General features: G+C 39.1%; 1 protein-coding gene across 2 annotated transcripts in view; it reads left to right on the top strand.

Annotated features, from left to right (window-relative positions):
- LOC115412489 (transcription initiation factor TFIID subunit 4) overlaps positions 1-19,207 on the top strand; it is a 91,885-nt gene that overhangs the window by 29,800 nt on the left and 42,878 nt on the right. For both annotated transcript variants that reach the window (XM_030125035.1, XM_030125025.1), the window contains 3 exons: positions 7,629-7,798; positions 13,616-13,746; positions 17,195-17,320. In XM_030125035.1, the coding sequence (XP_029980895.1) occupies positions 7,629-7,798; positions 13,616-13,746; positions 17,195-17,320 (427 nt within the window). The remainder of the gene's footprint in view (positions 1-7,628; positions 7,799-13,615; positions 13,747-17,194; positions 17,321-19,207) is intronic.

Below are 19,207 nucleotides of genomic sequence, written 5' to 3'. Positions count from 1 at the left end.
CACACACCAATGTACTGGTGTCAGAATAAGCCAGATAACGCAAAGCACCACTGTCACGAAAGAACCTTGTACAGTAACTGATATTTAGCTTTAACCAGGTCAGGTGATGGTTTTGCTCGTCTGCACACTTAAACTGTCAAATACATGTTAGTGCCCATATTTGATCCATTTTGCTCGTTCATTCTTTCATTCTACCTTTTACTTAATCTCATAATATTCTGAGTTAAAGGCCTCATTCACAATATACAAAAGGAAAACAATAGGGAACACTTGTGTTGAGAAAAGTACATTTAAAGCATTATTCTTCTTGTTCAATATCAACAATAAATTGAGTACACAATGTACATGTAAACTTTGTTAGGTCACATTCAGCCCCATATAAGAATGTGGAATCAGAATATATTTTTTTTCCTAAGTCCTATTGTATACTTTGAAAAGTGTGTGTTTCAGCACTTGGTTTTTGGCGTCTTAAAGCTCTTGAGATCCGCAATGTCGTCCTCAGTTTATTGTTTTCTGTTGTTTTTCTTACCTGAGGATACAAACAAGTTGGAACAGGGCCCGGAACAGGTTGCACTTTGGATGCCATTGTGTCCTTTCATCATGTCCAGAAACCAGCAACAGGAGCACAGTGACTTGAGTTTTGAATGGATTTGGTGGTTAAAAGTTTGCTATGAGTTTCTACTGAGGTTAAAGGTATTTCTATTGATGGCTACATGTGATCACAGTGCAGAGGTCTAATGTTACAAAGCAGAAAAGGGTAGGAGGGTGAGAGTAGGAGGAGAAAGTTGCATATTGGTGGCCTGGTCAGCCAGCATCCACCAGCCTCTCACCCACTTAGCCTGCGCTGCGTTCAGCTGTAGTCGGGGAGTGGTGTGTGTATGGCTGTCACTCTGAGCCACTCGTCCCAGCGGGCCAGCTGTAGCACAAACACACACATACACACTGCAGGGCTTGTGGGGTTTCCAGTACAGCTACAGCCTTCTGTGTAAGTGCTTGTGTCTGTGGGTGTGTGTGCATGTGTGTGTATGTGTATGTAGTTTACAGTACAGAGTGAAAGCAGCTGCCTCTGTGCCCCCCCACCACCACCACCACCACCTCTCCTCCCCATCCCTCTGTAAACACTCAACATCCGCTGTAATCACAGGCGAGCCAGCCGAGGTCCTCAGCCCGCTGCCAACCTCCGAGTTCAGCCTCAACCCCTCAAATTCAACCCTGTTCTACATGCTGGACACACATCTGTTCCCATAAGTACACAAACACGACTTAGTTGCATAAAAAAAGACACAGATTCATGTTTAAAATGAGGAACAAAAGTTTTTAATTACTAATCACCGTTGCCAGTGGAATTAAAAGTCCAGCAGCCCTTTTCCGTCATTTACCAGCATAGTGAGTTCATTCTGTCTTTGTGGTTACATCCCTTGTTGCCGTGTTAATTGTCATGTGCCCGATTTGCTAAAATGGCTCTACAAATAAATTTGACTCGATTAAAAGTTGAAAGTGACCTCCCAAAAAGTTGTTGATGCAGTAACTTGGAAATCTGGCTGCCTCAAGATTAGATTATGTTCCTATTTATTGCTTTGCCATTGTCAAAGTCACTCCAAAAATCTTCAAAGAAAATACTGTCACTCCAAAAAGCATAAATGAAAACAGGGAAGTCTGGAATTGTAATGTATTTTTATTGACAGCCACATCAAACGCTTTGGCACATGGCTGCATCACAACATCACCCTCATTACACCTAGCCAGATTTTTATGAATGCATGTGAATAAATACAGCCTTAGTGCGGGTGGTCTGTTGAATTATTAAGAGTTACTTATTAAACATTTAACTGTATTTAGATTTTTTTTCTGGGTTAATTTATTCCTCTTGTGCCACAATTGCCACCAGTGCATTCTCAGTTTGGGTCAGGTTCACGTGTCCCACATCACCCCACACTGTTTTGTCTCCAGTGGTCTGAGGCTCTCAGTGTGGGTTCCACTAGGCTGTATGGTTTGGGTTTTAGTCACAGGGATCAATCAGAGCCCCCTGCCTACACACACAGACCTCTATCCACAGGGGTGGGGGGTAGGTGTGATAGCAGCGGTGGGGGCACACAGGAGATGTGGATGCACCTCTATGCACACACACTAACACACACAACCTCTAAATGGCACTGCAGTCCTCCCACCACCTATGGCGTACCCTCGCTGAAACACAAGCTTGATATGGAAACGACATGCATATGTATTCATGTGACCGCCGGCTCCATGTCCCCGAGCCAACCCAAACCAATAACTGAGAGGCTGCTCTTTAGCTTCTGTGGAAGCTAATTACATCTCTGCTCTATTAGCGCTGAGGTATAGTCTGGAATATTTTGCATTTCATATCTCATTCCCTCCTTTTAATGTCAGACCTGTCTTTGGCATTCGCATTTGATTTGAGCCCCAGCGATCAAAAAAAAAAAAAAAAAAAAAAAAAGCCAAGAAACCACACCAACCAGGAAAAGGAAACGTTATCACTCATAATATTAGCAGTGTTCTTGGATAGTGGTGTCATATGTTCCTGTATTTTAGCTGCCACTGTAGTTGTCACTCTGCTCTTATAGCAGTTGTCATTTTTGTCCATTACATTGTAAGGTCTGTGAACATTGTTTTTAGTTTGCCAGTTTTATGATCGTGACAAAAGAAATCAAGTAACCTGATTTTAATTGACATTGTACCTTTTTAATCTCAAATGGATTTTAACATTTCTACGTATCCCTTGTCAGTTTAGGACAATTTTAGACACTTTAGTATTATATTCACTAAATAAACTAATTTGTACGTATCATAGAAGGATATTTTTAGTTTTCAAAAAATGTGTTAACAGTAATATGTAACATTTCCTCATTAAAATGTCAAAAGGAACAGCTAGACCTTTGCTACATATTTTCTTGTGTACTTACATTTTAACAAATGTTTCCAGTGACATTGAAATTCAGAGAAGTTTATAATAATATTAACTGTAGTGGCTTGTTTTAATTCAGTCATTGGTGTTATATCCGTCTGTCCATCTGTCTGCCCGTCCATCCATCCATTCATCAATAAATAGAATGTGAATAAAACTTTACATATTACATTGTCCTTTAAACACAATTAATGCCTCATTATCATTGGTGATGAAAACAAATCCTATGATCCCACACTACTTCACAATGTAAATCTACTACATCTTTTATTGTTTTGATCAAAAGACCCCTAGCGACACAAGCTGGTACACAAGGAATATTCATCCATATTTGTTGTTGTCAACAAAACACAGGGAAAGTGGTGAAAATTGTATGGTTTTGCACTTAAGCAATGCAAAAATGTAAAGTTAAACATAACTGTAACCTATGTGCTTTGGATGGTGTCATTGCAGTCTTACACGTTACATTTATGATCAGGAAATACCTCATTACTTTTTGATTGTTAGCTGGTTTAGAGGGATCTGGTGTAGTCACTGGCGGCATATGCAGTTCAAAGCTGGGAAAGTAGTAGAGTTTCTTTTTCACCTGAGCATGCATGGCCTTAGGCATGTTTCTTTTTAGGACAGGTCAAGTTATCCAAGAGGATGTGATATCCATGAGGAAGAAAGGTGCACCACCTGAGGTGCAGCAGAGGATATAATCCTGTGTATCCATGCTTGTGTTGTGTAGATTTTCTCTGTGAAGGCATAATTAGACTGAAGGAGAGGAGGAAAAGAGCAGAGAAGGTAGAGGTGTATGAAGTTCAGGGAGCTACTCTAATTGTCTTTGTCAACCTCCCACCGTGGTGTCAAGTTTCATATCGGCTCAGTGTGGCCACACTGAGAAGCAGGAGGGCCTCAGCAGGGTGGGGTTGGCTGATGGTGTGTGCCCCCACTCTGAATCCTGAAAGAACCTGGGGCCCACACTGCTCACATGCGTACATAAAAACACAGCAGTACATGTACAAGCTCTGTTGTCGCAACCAACAATGATGGCATGAACGTAAATGACTGTGGAGGTGAGCCAGCGAGTGGCGAGAGGCCACTCTGTGTGTGTTCTGTGGTTCTTTGTTCCCTCCGTCAAAGCCACTCAGAAAATCCACCGCTCGCTCAGGGCCAGTCCTGTAAGCACAACACGTCACTGCTTGGCTAATTCAGGCCAGAATCAGAATGATTACTTGCCAAGTACTATAATTGAAGGGGAATTTATCTTGTTGACGACTCACAAAGAAAGTTACATTTGCTTTTAAATGAGGTTTAGAACTCACTAACACAATTTCTGAATGTTTACCCTCTCCTATGTCTGTGTTAATATGACATGTAAATGTAAACACTGTGAAGTCACCTTTATGCCTCAGAGAAATGACCACCAGTATGTCAGAAAAATACATTTCTTAATGTGGCGAGGGGATTGAAAATAGTTTTTTTTTTTGACATTTGTATATAACCAGATTCATTATATTAGTGCCAATCCTCAGGAGCATCCTTACCCTGCTAAATTACATCTAAATGCTCTAAATCTCTCCTGTGTGCTGACACAAGTAGACCCTCAAATGGGAATTCTGTTCCATTACGCACAAAGCACAGCCTTTCATAGGAAAACAAATGGATAATTTCATCCCAGCAAAATATTCATGAATAGGACATTTTGTCTCACAGTACATGATTGGATATGCAACCATTAGTCAACAGGTTTAATGCCACTCCAGTGGAGGACAGACTTGAACAGGGAGTTTGTTGTGTGCGGTAGGTGAAATTAAGACTACGTTTCATTTTTTTGTTTCATTGTCCAGTTTACCAGGGCATAAAGGATGACAAATAAAGAATCCTCTAATGTTAATTTCTTTCAGTTGGATGATGATTGCAAACTTGAATTCTGTTTCAGAATGTGTAGCAGATATTATTTGTTAATCTTGGTAGAGAAGACACACTATTTTCTTTAAGACTGAGGCGTAAAATAACCGCTAATCTAGTTGAAATTAAGTGTTTCACCGTTACAACTGTACTTCTTGGTGTCTTAAAAACTCATGAGAGCTGGACACACTGTGTGCATCACACAAAAAAATAATCAATGACTTAAAGTCAAAGTACTTATCATAACATAGCAGTACTATGTAAGGCTTACCATACAAAGATAATTCTTCATGTTGACTCAAACCAAATTTTTTCTGTAATGAGTGTTGAATGAATGAATCCATCCTTCACTGCTCTTGTGTCTTCAGGTTTCAAAAGACATAAGAAGACAGTGTAAAAAGTCTGAAAAGAAGGAGTTGGTAATGCTCTGACAAAGGACACAGTCCCCATGGACAGCTTCCCAAGTGGTCCTATCCCCTGCTATTTGGTCACCCTAAAGAGTGGGCGACCTTCACTAAATTTGGAAACTGTATCTTTTATCTATTTTAGCTTGAACTGGTACAGTTTTGTGTGGTCCAATGAGGTCTGTGAACACAACTGTGTCCCAACTTAAATATGCAAAATGAAGAAATTGACATGTGATAATTGCTTCTTTTATTGTATGTGACTGTACCTTAAAAACATGCACATTCTTTGATTTCTTGCTTCCCTACATCCAAGATAACACTGTGTAGACTGATTGAATATGCAGAAGTTGCAGGTTGGATTCACTTGGGAAATCCAAAGATGTGAGGTTTATGTACATTTTAGCCAGTAAAAGGTGCAGTTGTTTGGTAAATAAAAGTATTAATGGCCAAAATGTCGAGTATGAAATATGGGAGATGAATAAAAAAATAAATGTAAAGCATATGAAATAGCCCAGTATCATCCGACCCAAAATAAAACAACTGTAACAGTTTGATTTTGGAGACTCAGTGTGTGCAATCCTGGATGCATATTTGGAATTTAATACATAATATAACACGCTATAATATAATCTCTTTATACATTCATGCACACAAGCTTAGCGGGCCATTTCCTGACTGGATGTGCAACAAAATGTGTATTTTACAGCTACACCTGCAGCGCACAGTGGGTAGAAGACTACATGAGCTATAGGGAAAACATAAACTTTAATTTTGGGATTATGTTGTGTCTTCAGTTATTGGACCCTGCACAGCAATGTAAAACTTGCAAGTTTATCTCAGACTTTGTGGCGTAAGGGAAGCTTAACATCTAGATACTATGCATTTACAAAGCAGATGTCAGCTGCACTGATAAAATGTCTGTCACAGTCACCAAAGAGTTCACATAGATTCATTAACTTTTTTCACTCTTAACCATTTTTTGATATCTGCTCATCCACATTTAACCAGTTTGTTTAACTAGTACTCTGTACTGTACCTCTGTGGATTGTTTCAGGCCTTGCTTGAAGAGGTAGGCTTGGTCCCAGTTTCCTCAGTTTTAGACACAGTGTGCTTTTAGTGTGAGTACTAACCTTACTCAAGCAGAGAATAATCAATACGTGTTGGAAGTACATAAAATGAATCTGACCTTATATTTCAGTCTGTCTCTTCAGCTTGTCAGGATGCAGGTGACAACAAACAAAGTAATAGAAGCGCTCATAATCAAACTAGCTGCCCATGTGCTTGAGGCCCAGTTTACACGACAACACTCTCAGGTGAAAACACCTAAATATTTTCTAAGATGTGCCTTTCGTTTAGACGACAATGGTGTTTTGGGGGGTTGAAAATGCAAAAAAGTGAAACCACCTTCCAGAGTGGAAATCTTAAAAACTCTCCACTCTCACGTCACTGTCTAAAGGGTTAAAAAACGCAAAACTGCGTTTTCTCGTTGCGTAGAGTTTACACCACAGGCATGTGCCAGTACAGGAAAACAACAACATGTCGGATTATTTATTTTAATCTAACATGGTGTTAAGTAATAACTCCACCTTCTCGCCTGTCCAGACAAAATTATCAGTTTTTGTGCATTGCTTCATCATGTTGTGTTTCCTGTTTTGTGATTGTATTTCGTGCTAAGAGACAACACGAAGAGGAGTAGAAAGGCTCTACACGCCTTGGTCTTAGTGGTGGTGATGCCATCTAGCCACCTGGCATGCATACTACATCGATGGACAGGAAATTTCACACACTTTTGCGTGTCCGACTGCATGCAGATTTTTCCCCCACCGTCTAAACATAGCATAGAGTCATAATTTGGATATCAGTAGTTTAATTTTAAGAAATTGTTCATTTTATGGTCTGGTTCTGTATAAAAGGGCTGCACACAATTTGTATTGCTTTTGTTACTCACATGGACTGAGTTATGGCTCTGCTCTGCATAGTACGTAAAGAATCTGACATCATTTGTTCAATATTGCTAGAACTCTGGGCTATAAATGTTAATACTGATCAGTGGCTTAAAAAGTGTGTAAACTCTGTGGCCAAGTGACTCAGGGCCACTGTTCTGTTCATCTACAGTCGCAACATTGTGTGAAATTTGCTAACAATAGCTTAGAAATGAAACACACAACCAGCAGCCATTGTCTCATAAACACATGCAACAGGACACTGGATGCAGTTCCCTTATTGGCCACTGATGTCATCACACTTATTGAAATAATGTTTTTTCGTGCCTTTAATGGTCAGTAAAAGTGTAAGACCCATTCTTGCTTTGGAGGTGATTACATTGGTCTTTTGTGGCTCAAACTACAGTCTAATGATGTATTTCATAATTTGTGATTATTTGTTCATTTCTGATATTTCAGGGATGATGATGACATCAATGACGTGGCCTCCATGGCTGGAGTGAACCTCAATGAGGAGAGTGCAAGGATACTCGCTACCAACTCGGAGCTGGTGGGAACGCAGATTCGCTCATGTAAAGACGAGGCGTTTCTCCATCCTGGCCTGTTGCACCGACGAATTCTGGAAACAGGTAAAGAAAAAAATTACGTTTTTTTTTACTCATCATGCAATGTATCGTTTTCAAAATGCTAGCCTTGACCAAACATGTTTAGGAAAAATGTCTATTTACTCCCACTCCCACTGTAACACAACAACAAAGCAAAGAATCTAGGCTGTAATATCTGTTGTCTTTGCGTTGGGAACCTATTGTTTCTGTTTTTAAAGTGTCATCAGTAAAGACAGTTTTGATTTTCTGTGTTTTCAGAGTTTCAGGCCCAGCCTTTTCTTGTTTGGCCTCGGTTTAAATTTGATACACTTAACAATTCTTTCACCTCCTTTAATGAATTCTTCAGTGGCTGTCTGAACTCACTGGACCCCAGGCACACATATAAATACTTTATGGGTTTATCTTTTGAAGGCTGGCTGTCAGATTGTCCTCTGGTCTAAAGGAACAGAGTTTAGAGGAATGAGACTTGGCAGTAAGATTTTGATTCTCTCTCTCTCTCTCTTTTTAGTGGATCTTGACACTCTGATAGAGCACAATATTGCATGTGCTAATCGATATAGGCGGAGAGGTCTTGGTTTGTTTGCGGCATCACATGAGAATGATAGCATCTTCATTACAGCTGTAAAGTTTATTGCTTGAAATATTCTTTGGCTCTCATCGCACGGCGAAACCTGTGAAAACGTGTAATGAGCCTTATTACTCAAAATAAAACTGTGCCTAGCATCTTGCTCTTGTGCATCAGATCAACACACAGCATAATTCCACGTGACGGGGAGTCTGGCGCCCTCATCTTGTTTTATCTCAATTAAAGTATCTTTGGTGTAGCATAAGGGCCCGGAGGTCATGTTTCGTTACGTGGACTCCTGGCATGGTTGTTATCCCGTCACCTTGGGGCAGAGCACTTGTTTAAAAATATAAATCTTACCTCAGGGGGCTCACAGCATGATACAGGGCAGGATGCTAGGGCGCCCCCTGCTGGGGAAGTGGCACTTACGCAGCTTTGTTGTGTCAGTGATTGGCCGAGCCACACTCCCAGCTGACAGCAGTCCGAGGGAGGCACCCCCGGCCTGCCAGCTCCACTCAATCAGAGAGCCTCGGCTGCTCCTCTTTACTGTATAAGCACCACATCCAACTCCGCTCTGCTCTCATGCACTACAGAGAGACCCTGGACAACTTCACTGTAACCTTTCCTGCCCTCCAGTTGCCCCCGCAAAAGACATAGAATCAGGTCACCTGCACCTTTAATCTTTAATGTTGTGTTTTATTTTCCAATCAGTGGAGACAGCCTCATTCCCCAATCTTGTTTCCTTTATTTCTTTCTGCTTACTTAAATACTAGGTTGTTTGCTACCTCTTTTTTTATTCTCCATCTTTATTTCTGCTTGTCTCTCTGTGTCTTGTTACCTCTCCTCTCTTATTTATCACCTCCAAACAAACACTTGTGCCCCCCTCCTCTCCTAAACCTCCCTCTCCCTCCTTTCATAACTCTTCAGGCTTGTCCTGGGGGGGGGGGGTGTCATTTGTGAAGTTGCTAATATAGTCCAATCGCTGTCTCAGAAAACAGAACATATGCACAGCTTGAGTTTGAAAAGCTCTTTAAATTACTTTTACTTCACTACTCCACTGCTACTTTTAAGGCCTACAGATACACATGGATGAGCAGATAGAAGCAGACAGAGTTTAGATGCAGATACAGATATGCAGTAGTACTGACAGAGAACATGCATGCTGTTTTTGTACTGTACACAGATGAACAGAGGTACAATCAGTAAGACAATATGGCAGGTTAGGAGTTGGAGTCTTATTTTTGGTTTCTGATTTTCTTAAACCTAATTTTTGTGGATTAGACTTGTTGGTCATGATTTTAACTTACTTTAGTGTTGTCCAGATGAAGATCAGTGTTTGAAAGTCAAGTGCCTTGTTCAGGTTGTCCCAGTGTTTTTTTTGTGTCCATAGTGCATCTCTGTTTGAAGGTCTGTTGGTGCATTTCCATTTTGCTTAAAATGCTTTATCGTATTGAGAATTTTTACGTACTTCCTTTGTGCTTTCCTTTATGTTCGGTTCACCTACTTCTAATACGGCAGTTATTGACACAATCCTCTGTAAATCCATCCCATTAAAGGATCATTGCCTCTACGGTTTAGTGTTGAATCAAAGTTGAGCTCCAGATTTAAATGTATCTTGTGTTTTTTTGGTGTAAAGAAGTAAAATTACATGAAAATGTTTACATTACCAAACTATACTTTTACCAAAAATGTGATAACCCTAAAAAAATTGCACTTGTTTTTCTTAAGACAATTCAACTTGTTCATTGTTATTCCGATTTTTAAGGAAACTTTATAGATGTAAACCTGATCATGATATAACTTTTCACTGTTATTATTTTACTGGTCCGGCCCACTTGAGATCAAATTGGGCAGAATGTGGCCCCTGAACTAAAATGAGTTTGACACCCCTGGTCTACATGGACTGCTCATGTCCCAGTCTCATAAAGTATTGGACAAAGGTCTTCAGTACAATATCTCTGATTTTAATGGACAGACTTGGTTTTAAAAAATGCCACATCCCAGGTATGGTTTGATAAAGGGTCTTTGTATTGTGCAAACATTTGGTTGGACTTCGATGAAGTGACTTGATTTTGTTTTAAAGATCACAGATGATTTGACCTCACAGTTGAACAAAACTATGAACAAGTGGTGCTGGGCACAACAAACCTTGCCCTTTGCATGTATTTTGCCCAAAGATGTAAAAAAAATTCATAAAAAATTTTAGCTTTGACCTACCTTTCCCAAACTGTAATGACATCTATTCTGGGTCACTGGCAATCGATAAACCCAATTTGGTATGAGTTGAATCAAAACTTTTGCTGCTTAAGTGTTAAAAAACAAACACACCAATCCAAAAACAATACCCCTTGCCTCCTCTTCAGGGGGCAGGGTAATGATGTTCCCTCCCGGCTGTTTATGCACTAATACCATGTTTTTCAACCTTGGGGTCAGGATCCCAAATGGGGTCACCTGGAATTAAAATGGGGTCACCTGAAATTTCTAGTAATTGATAAAAATAAAAAACTTACTAATAAAAAGACAATCACAATACATAAAAGACATGACAAACTCTGAAGCTGAAACTGAAGCACTGTGGTACTGTTTATCTTTCAAATGTTCATTATGGTTGGTTTAAGATGCTGCAGCTCTTTCATAATTCAGAGTTTGAGTTATTGTTTGTTCAGTATTAATTGTCAGCCTTGTAAAGCCAAGCTGGACTGACTGTACATATCCTGACCAAGGAAAATAAAATTCTCACTTTGTGCAGTAATCTACACCTGGCTTTTCTGCCTCCGTCCATTATATAGACTAAATGTCATCTAAAATTAATGTTTATTTGCAACATAGTATAGTAAACTATTACATGATCAAAAACTAATTAATTTTAGCACAAAAAAAAAAATGTCTCGGTTTTGAATGTCTGGGGTTGCCAGAAATTTGTGATGTTAAAATGGAGTCATGAGCCAAAATAGGTTGGGAACCACTGCAATAATGTCTATAATGTCTAGAACCTCAATGGGCATCATAACATCACACCTGAAAAGTTCTAAAGAATAAGTGTAGGTGTTATGTTTCCATCACTACCAATAACCTTGATCTTTTTACACTGTAATGAATGCTAATTTTATACTTTCACTCTGAAGACAAAAGTCACATGCTAGTGTGTCTTTTGTATAGTGTGAACAAACGACAATACATATTGTCTCTCTTCATGGGTCTCATTTATGTTTTCTACTCTGTTAAAAGTAGTGAGAAAGACAGACAGTTTTTTACCATTCACTTATACTTATTAAAATATTTATTGATGATTTATAACTTAAGCATCATGTTTATTTATGTTGGAATGTAATTATGTGGTACATTTCCCTTATTACAAAAAGTTGGTGTAATTATTTTACATCTGTGATCACAAATATAGTCTAAACATCAGTGTACACAGCCAAGGGGAGATGGTGAGGCAATGCATAAATTTTGCTTTAGGGCCTGAGTTCGAATAATGCAAATAATCTTTAAAAGATCTGATCAATAACAATAATAGTGATTTGAACCAATGATAGACACGTCCTTAATAGCACTCAGAAAATAGTTCAATATAATGTTCAGTAATTTCAGATTCAATCATTAAAACACATCAGGAAAATGTGTAGTTTGGCTTGTTTACATGAAAAAATCTAAAGTATACTTCCTCTGTGGTTTGTAAACAAGTGACAGATAAACAGCCATGTAACAGGTGTGTTCAGTTTCACCATCACTCTCTGATATGTGCTGCATGTAATCTTTCCTGGAAAATATCACTAAGACTTGGCAAATTATAGATAAGCTGCAGTTGCCTACTTGACAGCAATATGACTTACTGTTTCTAAGTGTCATATAAGCCAGTAAATGTGTCAGCAGCTAAAAAAAAACACAAATATGACAGCATCAAAATCAGAAAAATATGTGTTTGTCCTTGAGGGGCAATTATGAAAACAATCAAAGAAAAAAGCCTCTTTCTTGACTGAACGCCATTTCAACCAGATGATCAAACGCACACACCAACTGTGTACGTTCCACGCTGTGTTCACTACTCTCTGTGACAGTGGGAAAATGTGACTGAAAATCATACAGAGGATTGTTATGAACTGGTCTTTTACAATACATTCCTTTTCATTCATCTGTGTGTCTCAATGAATGAAATAGTTATATTCAAAGTACCTTCGTTAAATGAAAAATGATAAAGTACCTAATTTCTCTTGGTCTTTATCAAAACGGTCATAATTATTGATGTATATACTTTCCATTATGATGTATTTTTCAGCTATTTTCTCGAGCCCTACTGTAAAAGCTTAAACCTTTGATGCAAAACACTTTGATGCAATTGCTCCTTTTTGTTTTTCTACCCTCTTTATCTCTCTACAAATAAAATTGTTAATGCAGTCCAGTTCATTAGTCTGTTTCTAGCTGCTTTGCAGGCTATTTCTACAGTAAAGGAAATGATTGGTGTTGCTACAAGTTGAAGACTGTTTTTGCTCACAGAACTGTGGCCCTCTGTGGTTAAGGCTCTTAAACTTTCTCTGAAATATTAATGTCCCTGAAAGATCTTATTTTTGGGAAGCAGAAGCCTATTAGTGTTTTTCCTTGACCTGGTGACACTGCCACATGTATTGCCACTGTAATTATAAGGCTAACAGGGCTCCCTCCATCCATTTCAAAGCGTGAGCAAGTGAGGAGTATATGTATTGTTCAGCTGATTTAAATAATTGGTGTGGTTTACTTAAAAGGGTGCCAGAGAGAAAATTATGTTAATGGAATAATTTAAAAGGAAGTTGGAAACAGATAGTAACCCTACCAAAGTCTGTTCTCTTCTCTTTTGTTATGACTTCAGATGAGTTTTGCTCCAAGGAAACTAAATTATCCTTCTTCTACGAAAAAGAGATGGTCAATGTCGTTTACACACTTGAAGGAGCTTAGCTAGGAAAAGCCACTCTGGAATTTCCACTAAGACTGTGAAAGAAATTAACTTTTTCTGTGTGATGAGTCCTATTTCCGGGAGTTAATTGCACATTCTAATCCAGACAGTTTTTCTGTGTGTGAATTTGTGAATACAGTCGATGTGTGTGTCCTCTGTTTGCTCATTATGGCTACAAATTCTGTTTTGTTTTTAATGATCGATTATGGACGATAGGGAGATTATGTTGAGGTTAACACTTAAAACACATTTATCAAATCAAAAATTATATATATACAGTATTCCTTGAAAACTGATGACAAACGATGCCTCTTTTCCTAAATGTGACTATTCATATCCTCTGCAGCCAAGAAGTTCGGAGTTACGGAGGTACCTATGGAGGCGGTGACATTCATCTCACATGCCACACAGTCACGACTTCGCACTGTGGTGGAAAAGGTTTCTACTATTGCACAGCACCGACTGGACTCCTGTAAGGTAGGACGAACAAAAAAGTGACTTTGGAAACAGTGTGTTCATTGGAACAAGGAAAAGACTATTATTAGGTATATATTTAGCTCACACTGCCCCCGGGCACGCAACCTTAAATGTGCTATTGCATTTTTGAAAGCTGCCGAGCCTGCTTTAATGTACAGCTGACACTCATAAACCCTGTTGATCATGTAAAACATCTACATAGTTATGAACGTCAGTAGACAACACCGGCATCATTAGTATTTAAGTTTTATGACTCGCAGAGAAAAAAAAACAAGCGTGATTATTTTCTTTAACAGAAAAAGCCATTACAGATAAAGCAGCTGGAGTGATACGCTTGTTTATGGGTGTCTTAGTCGCGTTTTTTACACTATTTTATTAACAAGCCATTCCTCTTTTTGAATGTTGTTTTTTTTTTTCTTCTTTAAGTTATGAGGCAGTATCACTAAATGCATCCATAAATATTAGTATTACCCTGCAAAACATTCAATATAAGGGGCCTGCACAAGTCTATTATTCAGTTCAGACATTATTAAGAACTGGAAATGGCTAAATACTGTTTGCAGATTCAGATTACCCAGACATACACATATAAATAAGGAGTCGTGTTAAATTTAGCTTGTGCTACCGTGCAGAGTTAAAAAGGAGAGGCTGTCAGAGTCACTTAGAGGCCAGCTTATTAGCCAGTGCATATAACTATTCAACACTATTCAGCATGATAGGTTAGATTGATTACTTATTGGTTTTAGATTATTAAACTTACTTGCAATTTTGATATTCACTGATCCACCATAACATTATGACAATTGATAGACAAAGTGGTGTTCATTTTTTTATTATATCACTACAATGGAGCCTGTCAGTGGGTGGGATATATTAGGCTGCAAGGGAATATTTAGCCCTCAAAGTTAATGTGTTAGAAACAGCAGAAGTGGAAAGAGCATGGATCTGAGTGACTTTGACAGGGATGAATTTGTGATGATTTGAGCATCTCCAGATCTCGTTCATTCCCAGTGTAAAGTGGTTAGAACCCACCGAAAGCATCTAAAAAACAACCACCAGATCTCAACCAATCCAGCACCTATGGGAGCAGAACATTATTACCACCTGTCTAATTTTGTGTAGGTCCCCCTTTTTCCACAAAAACAGCACTGACCCGAGGCCTAGACTCCACTAGACCTCTGAAGGTGTGCTGTGGTATCTGGACCAAGACTTTAGCAGCAAATCCCTGAAGTCCTGGAATTAGAGAGGTGGGGCCTCGATGGATCGGACTTATTTGTTCAGCACCTCCTATAGATGCTCAATTGGGCTGAGATTGTTCTGCAGTAAAATAAACAATAAATATTGGATTACGACGTAAGAATCTGCATCTCTGAAATTAGGAAAGAAACTTCAGTAGGATGTTCAAGTAAACTTGGACGTACTTGCACTTGGACGTAAGTATAAACACATACAATTGCAAATGTGGGGTACATACAAACTCACAGAAATGCAGTCGTGTCACTAACACAAACACATAAAAGTTTCATATGAGAAGTGTTTTTTTACCCTTAAGTTGGTAAACAGTAGAGCTCAGACTTTTCAGTCAGTCAGACAAACTTAAGGTATAAAAGAACTTCTAAGTGCTCGTCTGCGTTCACCTGCATACTTTTCTCCTTATTGGTGTCTTTATTTCTCGTAGCCCTCATAAAACTATACAACCACATTTAATTGGTGTACATTAAAGTGCAAATCCACCTCCACTCCAAGTCTAAAACCCCAGAATGGTAAAGCGAACTGGGGGGAAACTTTGAAAATGTGTTTTTCCTGACACCAAGAAGGGAGGATGAGGAGGAGGGAAGAGCATCGCTGTAGCTGTCCCCATCTTGTTTTGCGCTTCTTCTCCTTCTTCATTCGTTCTTCTCCTTTTTTGTGGTTTTGTAAATGAGGTGTGTGAGAGACATGAAGCTCTGTGAAGCCACTCTGTTGACATCAGCGAAAAAAAATAAAAAAAAAAAAAAGAGAAGAAAAGACCAAAAGACAAAGCGGCCTTAAAGAGCAGCCGGGCTTCGGCAGCGGCGGCAGGAGCTGCGGCAAGAGTGCAGGCTCAGCGCTGCAACAAAGCATAGGGAGGCTGGATGAGAGGGAGTGAGAAAAAGGGGAGTGGGGTGTGGGGGTGGGAGGGTGGCGGGGTGCTGGTGATGAGCCTCCTCTGATGTGTCTTTGTGCTCTGTGCCACCCAGCTCCTCTCATCCACTCATGGAAACACACACACAGACCTGACACGCACACAGACAGAAAAGTGAGTGATATAAAAATCAAGTGCGGGAGGATAACAGAGCTGCATGGGAGATATACAGATATACACACACAAACATGTGAAATAAGCAATTATCCTATTAACTTTTGATGACCCACAAAAGTTGTTTTGACTCTTGCCTTTCCATTTCCCTCGTGGGAGGTGATGCACCATATGCGAAGAAAAGTGTTGTATGTAAATAGGAAAAGTTAGCGTGTTGAAGTCTGTTGTTGTATTTAGACTCGTTGCCTTCCAGTTGAGCTTTGCTGTTAAAGTTGGAGTTCACGGTTCAATCAAATGCATAGCTAATAATAATGGTATGTTTTGTGTATATTGGCAACACATTTACTATAAACTTTTAATGTACGGATGTCAACAGTGGGAGATATGTGTCTAAATATAATAAGATAACATTTACTCATATGGACTGAAAACGTGATGCGTGGACCTAAAAGGCTACTGTTATAGGCAAAATATATGATATATAACTAAAAGATGCAATCAGTTTGAAATAAAAGATGTGAGATGTGAAAGTCCATAAAACTTCAACCTTTTACCACTTTATTGAATCATCTTCTCTAAAATGCACAATTATTTATTTAACACTCATCATTTATAATGAAGACTAACTTGAATTTTCTCAAGAACATTTAATTATACAGTACACAGCTCTTGTCTCTCTTTTTTTTTTAGCTTTCCCTGTTTTTTTCTCTCTGTTTCATATCAATACCTGCTTTTTTGGCGTGAATCATCAGTACAAAGTGACAAGATAATATGTAGTCTAACACAATATGAAGGAGATTCTGTTTAGTGTGCTGCTCAGTTATTCCACTTTATTGCCACTTTATTGAGGAAATATATTTATCTTGGCATTACACACAAATCCTTCAAATTTTGGAACATACATTATTCATCTTGTTAAAGTAGGCTCCCGTGTCTTTGACGTCCACCAATAGTTTTTCTCTCATTTCTTAGGGGCTTAATTTAACATTTCTCCACATTATGAAATTAAAATATCCTTCCTGAGTAGACTGTACATAGTAGATGCACCAAGGGATTTTTAAGTTTCTCAAATTAGCAGCCTGTATCAGCTCAAAAATAGTCCCTGAATCGACCTCTGAGCTTTGTTTAACTGTTGCCGTTGCAGTGATTTTCTCTCTATCTGCCTGTCAGGATGATGAGTGCTACGAGCAGTCTGCAGACGTTCGCTCTCAGCTTCGCTTCTTCGAGCAGCTGGAGAGAATCGAGAAGCAGAGGAAGGACGAGCAGGAGAGAGAGATCCTGTTGAAAGCCGCTAAAGTAAGTTATTGTCACCTCACTATCCTACTCTGTGTGTACGCGTGTGTAAGTGAGAGAGTTGTTATGTCCCTGTGCAACAGTGTGCGCTTGTGTACCAGTGTGTGTATGTGTGCGCGTGTTACTCCTGCACCAGCCCTGACAGATGAATTAGAGTGTGACACCAGTGGATGAAGTGACCTCCCTGTGTCCTCCCAGGCTCCTGGCCCCAGGGCTCCTCTGTCCTGGCTCTTCCTCCCCGGACACAGCGAGGGGGGGTACCCCCGTACAAAAACGCAACCCTAGATCACTGTGCAACCAACACACACACACAACCTGCAAAGCATCCCTCTGTCACAAGCCTTGACAGCTCAGGTGAAACAGAGCATCAGTTTTAAAAAGAGACAGATTTCACAGAGTCTGGGAGAGGTCAGTGTGTGAGCGCTCTGTCAGTCCATCTATCAATCACAGCAGCTTGTGGCTTCAAGAGAGGTTGGTTTGGAACTAACAGTTTTAATCATCGTGAGCACAGATTATTATGGTCTAAACCTTTTACAAAGACGAAGTTCAAAGAGCAGCAAGAGCTGCTTGACTGACAGGTGAACTACTGAACTACTATGTGCTTCGTACTGACAAGTTCGCGGAGTATAATTTTATTGTAAAATGAATAACTTCAGAGATAATCACAACCACAGTTAATGCTTTTCTTGGAACCTGAATGATGCCCAATGACTCAAAGGTCTTTTTTTTTTATCATGGATTCACATATATTTTGCCATAATTGCAAGTGTTCTATTCAGTTAACACCCTCTTCCAGGTGAGAATATTAACTAAACCATCTGTGATAGAGTTATATTTGAATTAAGTGTGTAGTACTCACAAGTCATGTGACATGATATCAGGACATGATAACTGGTTCAGTACATAAGCAACTTATTACGAAAAAAAAATGCACACAGCAGGAAACTATTTAACATTTAATACAGCCCTTTCTGTATATTTTTTACTTGTTCATTAGTTACAGCCTTGTGCATGCAGAGACCATTGTTTATCAGGAGAAAAGTCTTAAAAATTTGAAAAAAAATCACCACTGACCAAAAAAAAAGAAGAGAGAAAGAAAGAGAATCTTTTGCAAATGAAAATGCCCCGCAGTGCAACATTAGCAGAAAGCTAGGTTAATTTAATTAATTTTGAATGGAGCCAATGTCCCAGAGTAAAGATTCTCATTGCAGCACACCTCACTGTCTTAATTGCATTATTACGCTCCGGTCCTGCCATGCAGGATATTAGAAAATCCTCTACTTGATGAACACAGGCCACCAAACCTCATGACCTGTCTGTTTTTTTTTCTTTTAGGAAGAGCCACATAGTCTCACTATTGGTTGTGAAAAAAAAGCATCAGCAGGAAATGATGCTGTAAAGTCTGTTGTTAAAATAGGAATAATGAAGCTTTTAGATCCTGTCTGTCAGCTCCTAGTTCCACATGGTTGAACAATGTAATCTTTTTTTTACTGCAAAAAGCTCTTGTTAATAACAGGATTAGTGAGACTTTTGCAAATTTAGCCAAGTTCTTGCAGGAAGGGCTTACCTCACAGCTATTTGGATTGGAAGAACCTTATTGAAGATAGTTTGACTTCACCTCAGAGCCATATTGATGATTTTTTGGCTCTGGTTGCCATGGCATTTTAGTTCAAGGAGAAGTTTGGAGAGAAAATCTTTGCTGGATAATTGTACACTGTGTTGCTGTATGTATGCCTCTCGTTTTTCAACAATACTATCTGTGCTTCCTACAAATAAAACACTATTCATCATCATTATATGCAGTAGGTGTGTTCTGCTCAATGCAAAACTTAAAAAAAGCAAATTCATCTTTAAACATTTAAAAACTTAAACATAACTAATGATTTAACA

This window comes from Sphaeramia orbicularis, chromosome 3 (genome assembly GCF_902148855.1).
Source record: "Sphaeramia orbicularis chromosome 3, fSphaOr1.1, whole genome shotgun sequence".
In the NCBI taxonomy this organism is placed as follows: Eukaryota; Metazoa; Chordata; class Actinopteri; order Kurtiformes; family Apogonidae; genus Sphaeramia; species Sphaeramia orbicularis.
The sequence above is the reverse complement of the archived record's forward strand: the minus strand, read 5'-3'. Positions and strand labels throughout refer to the sequence as shown.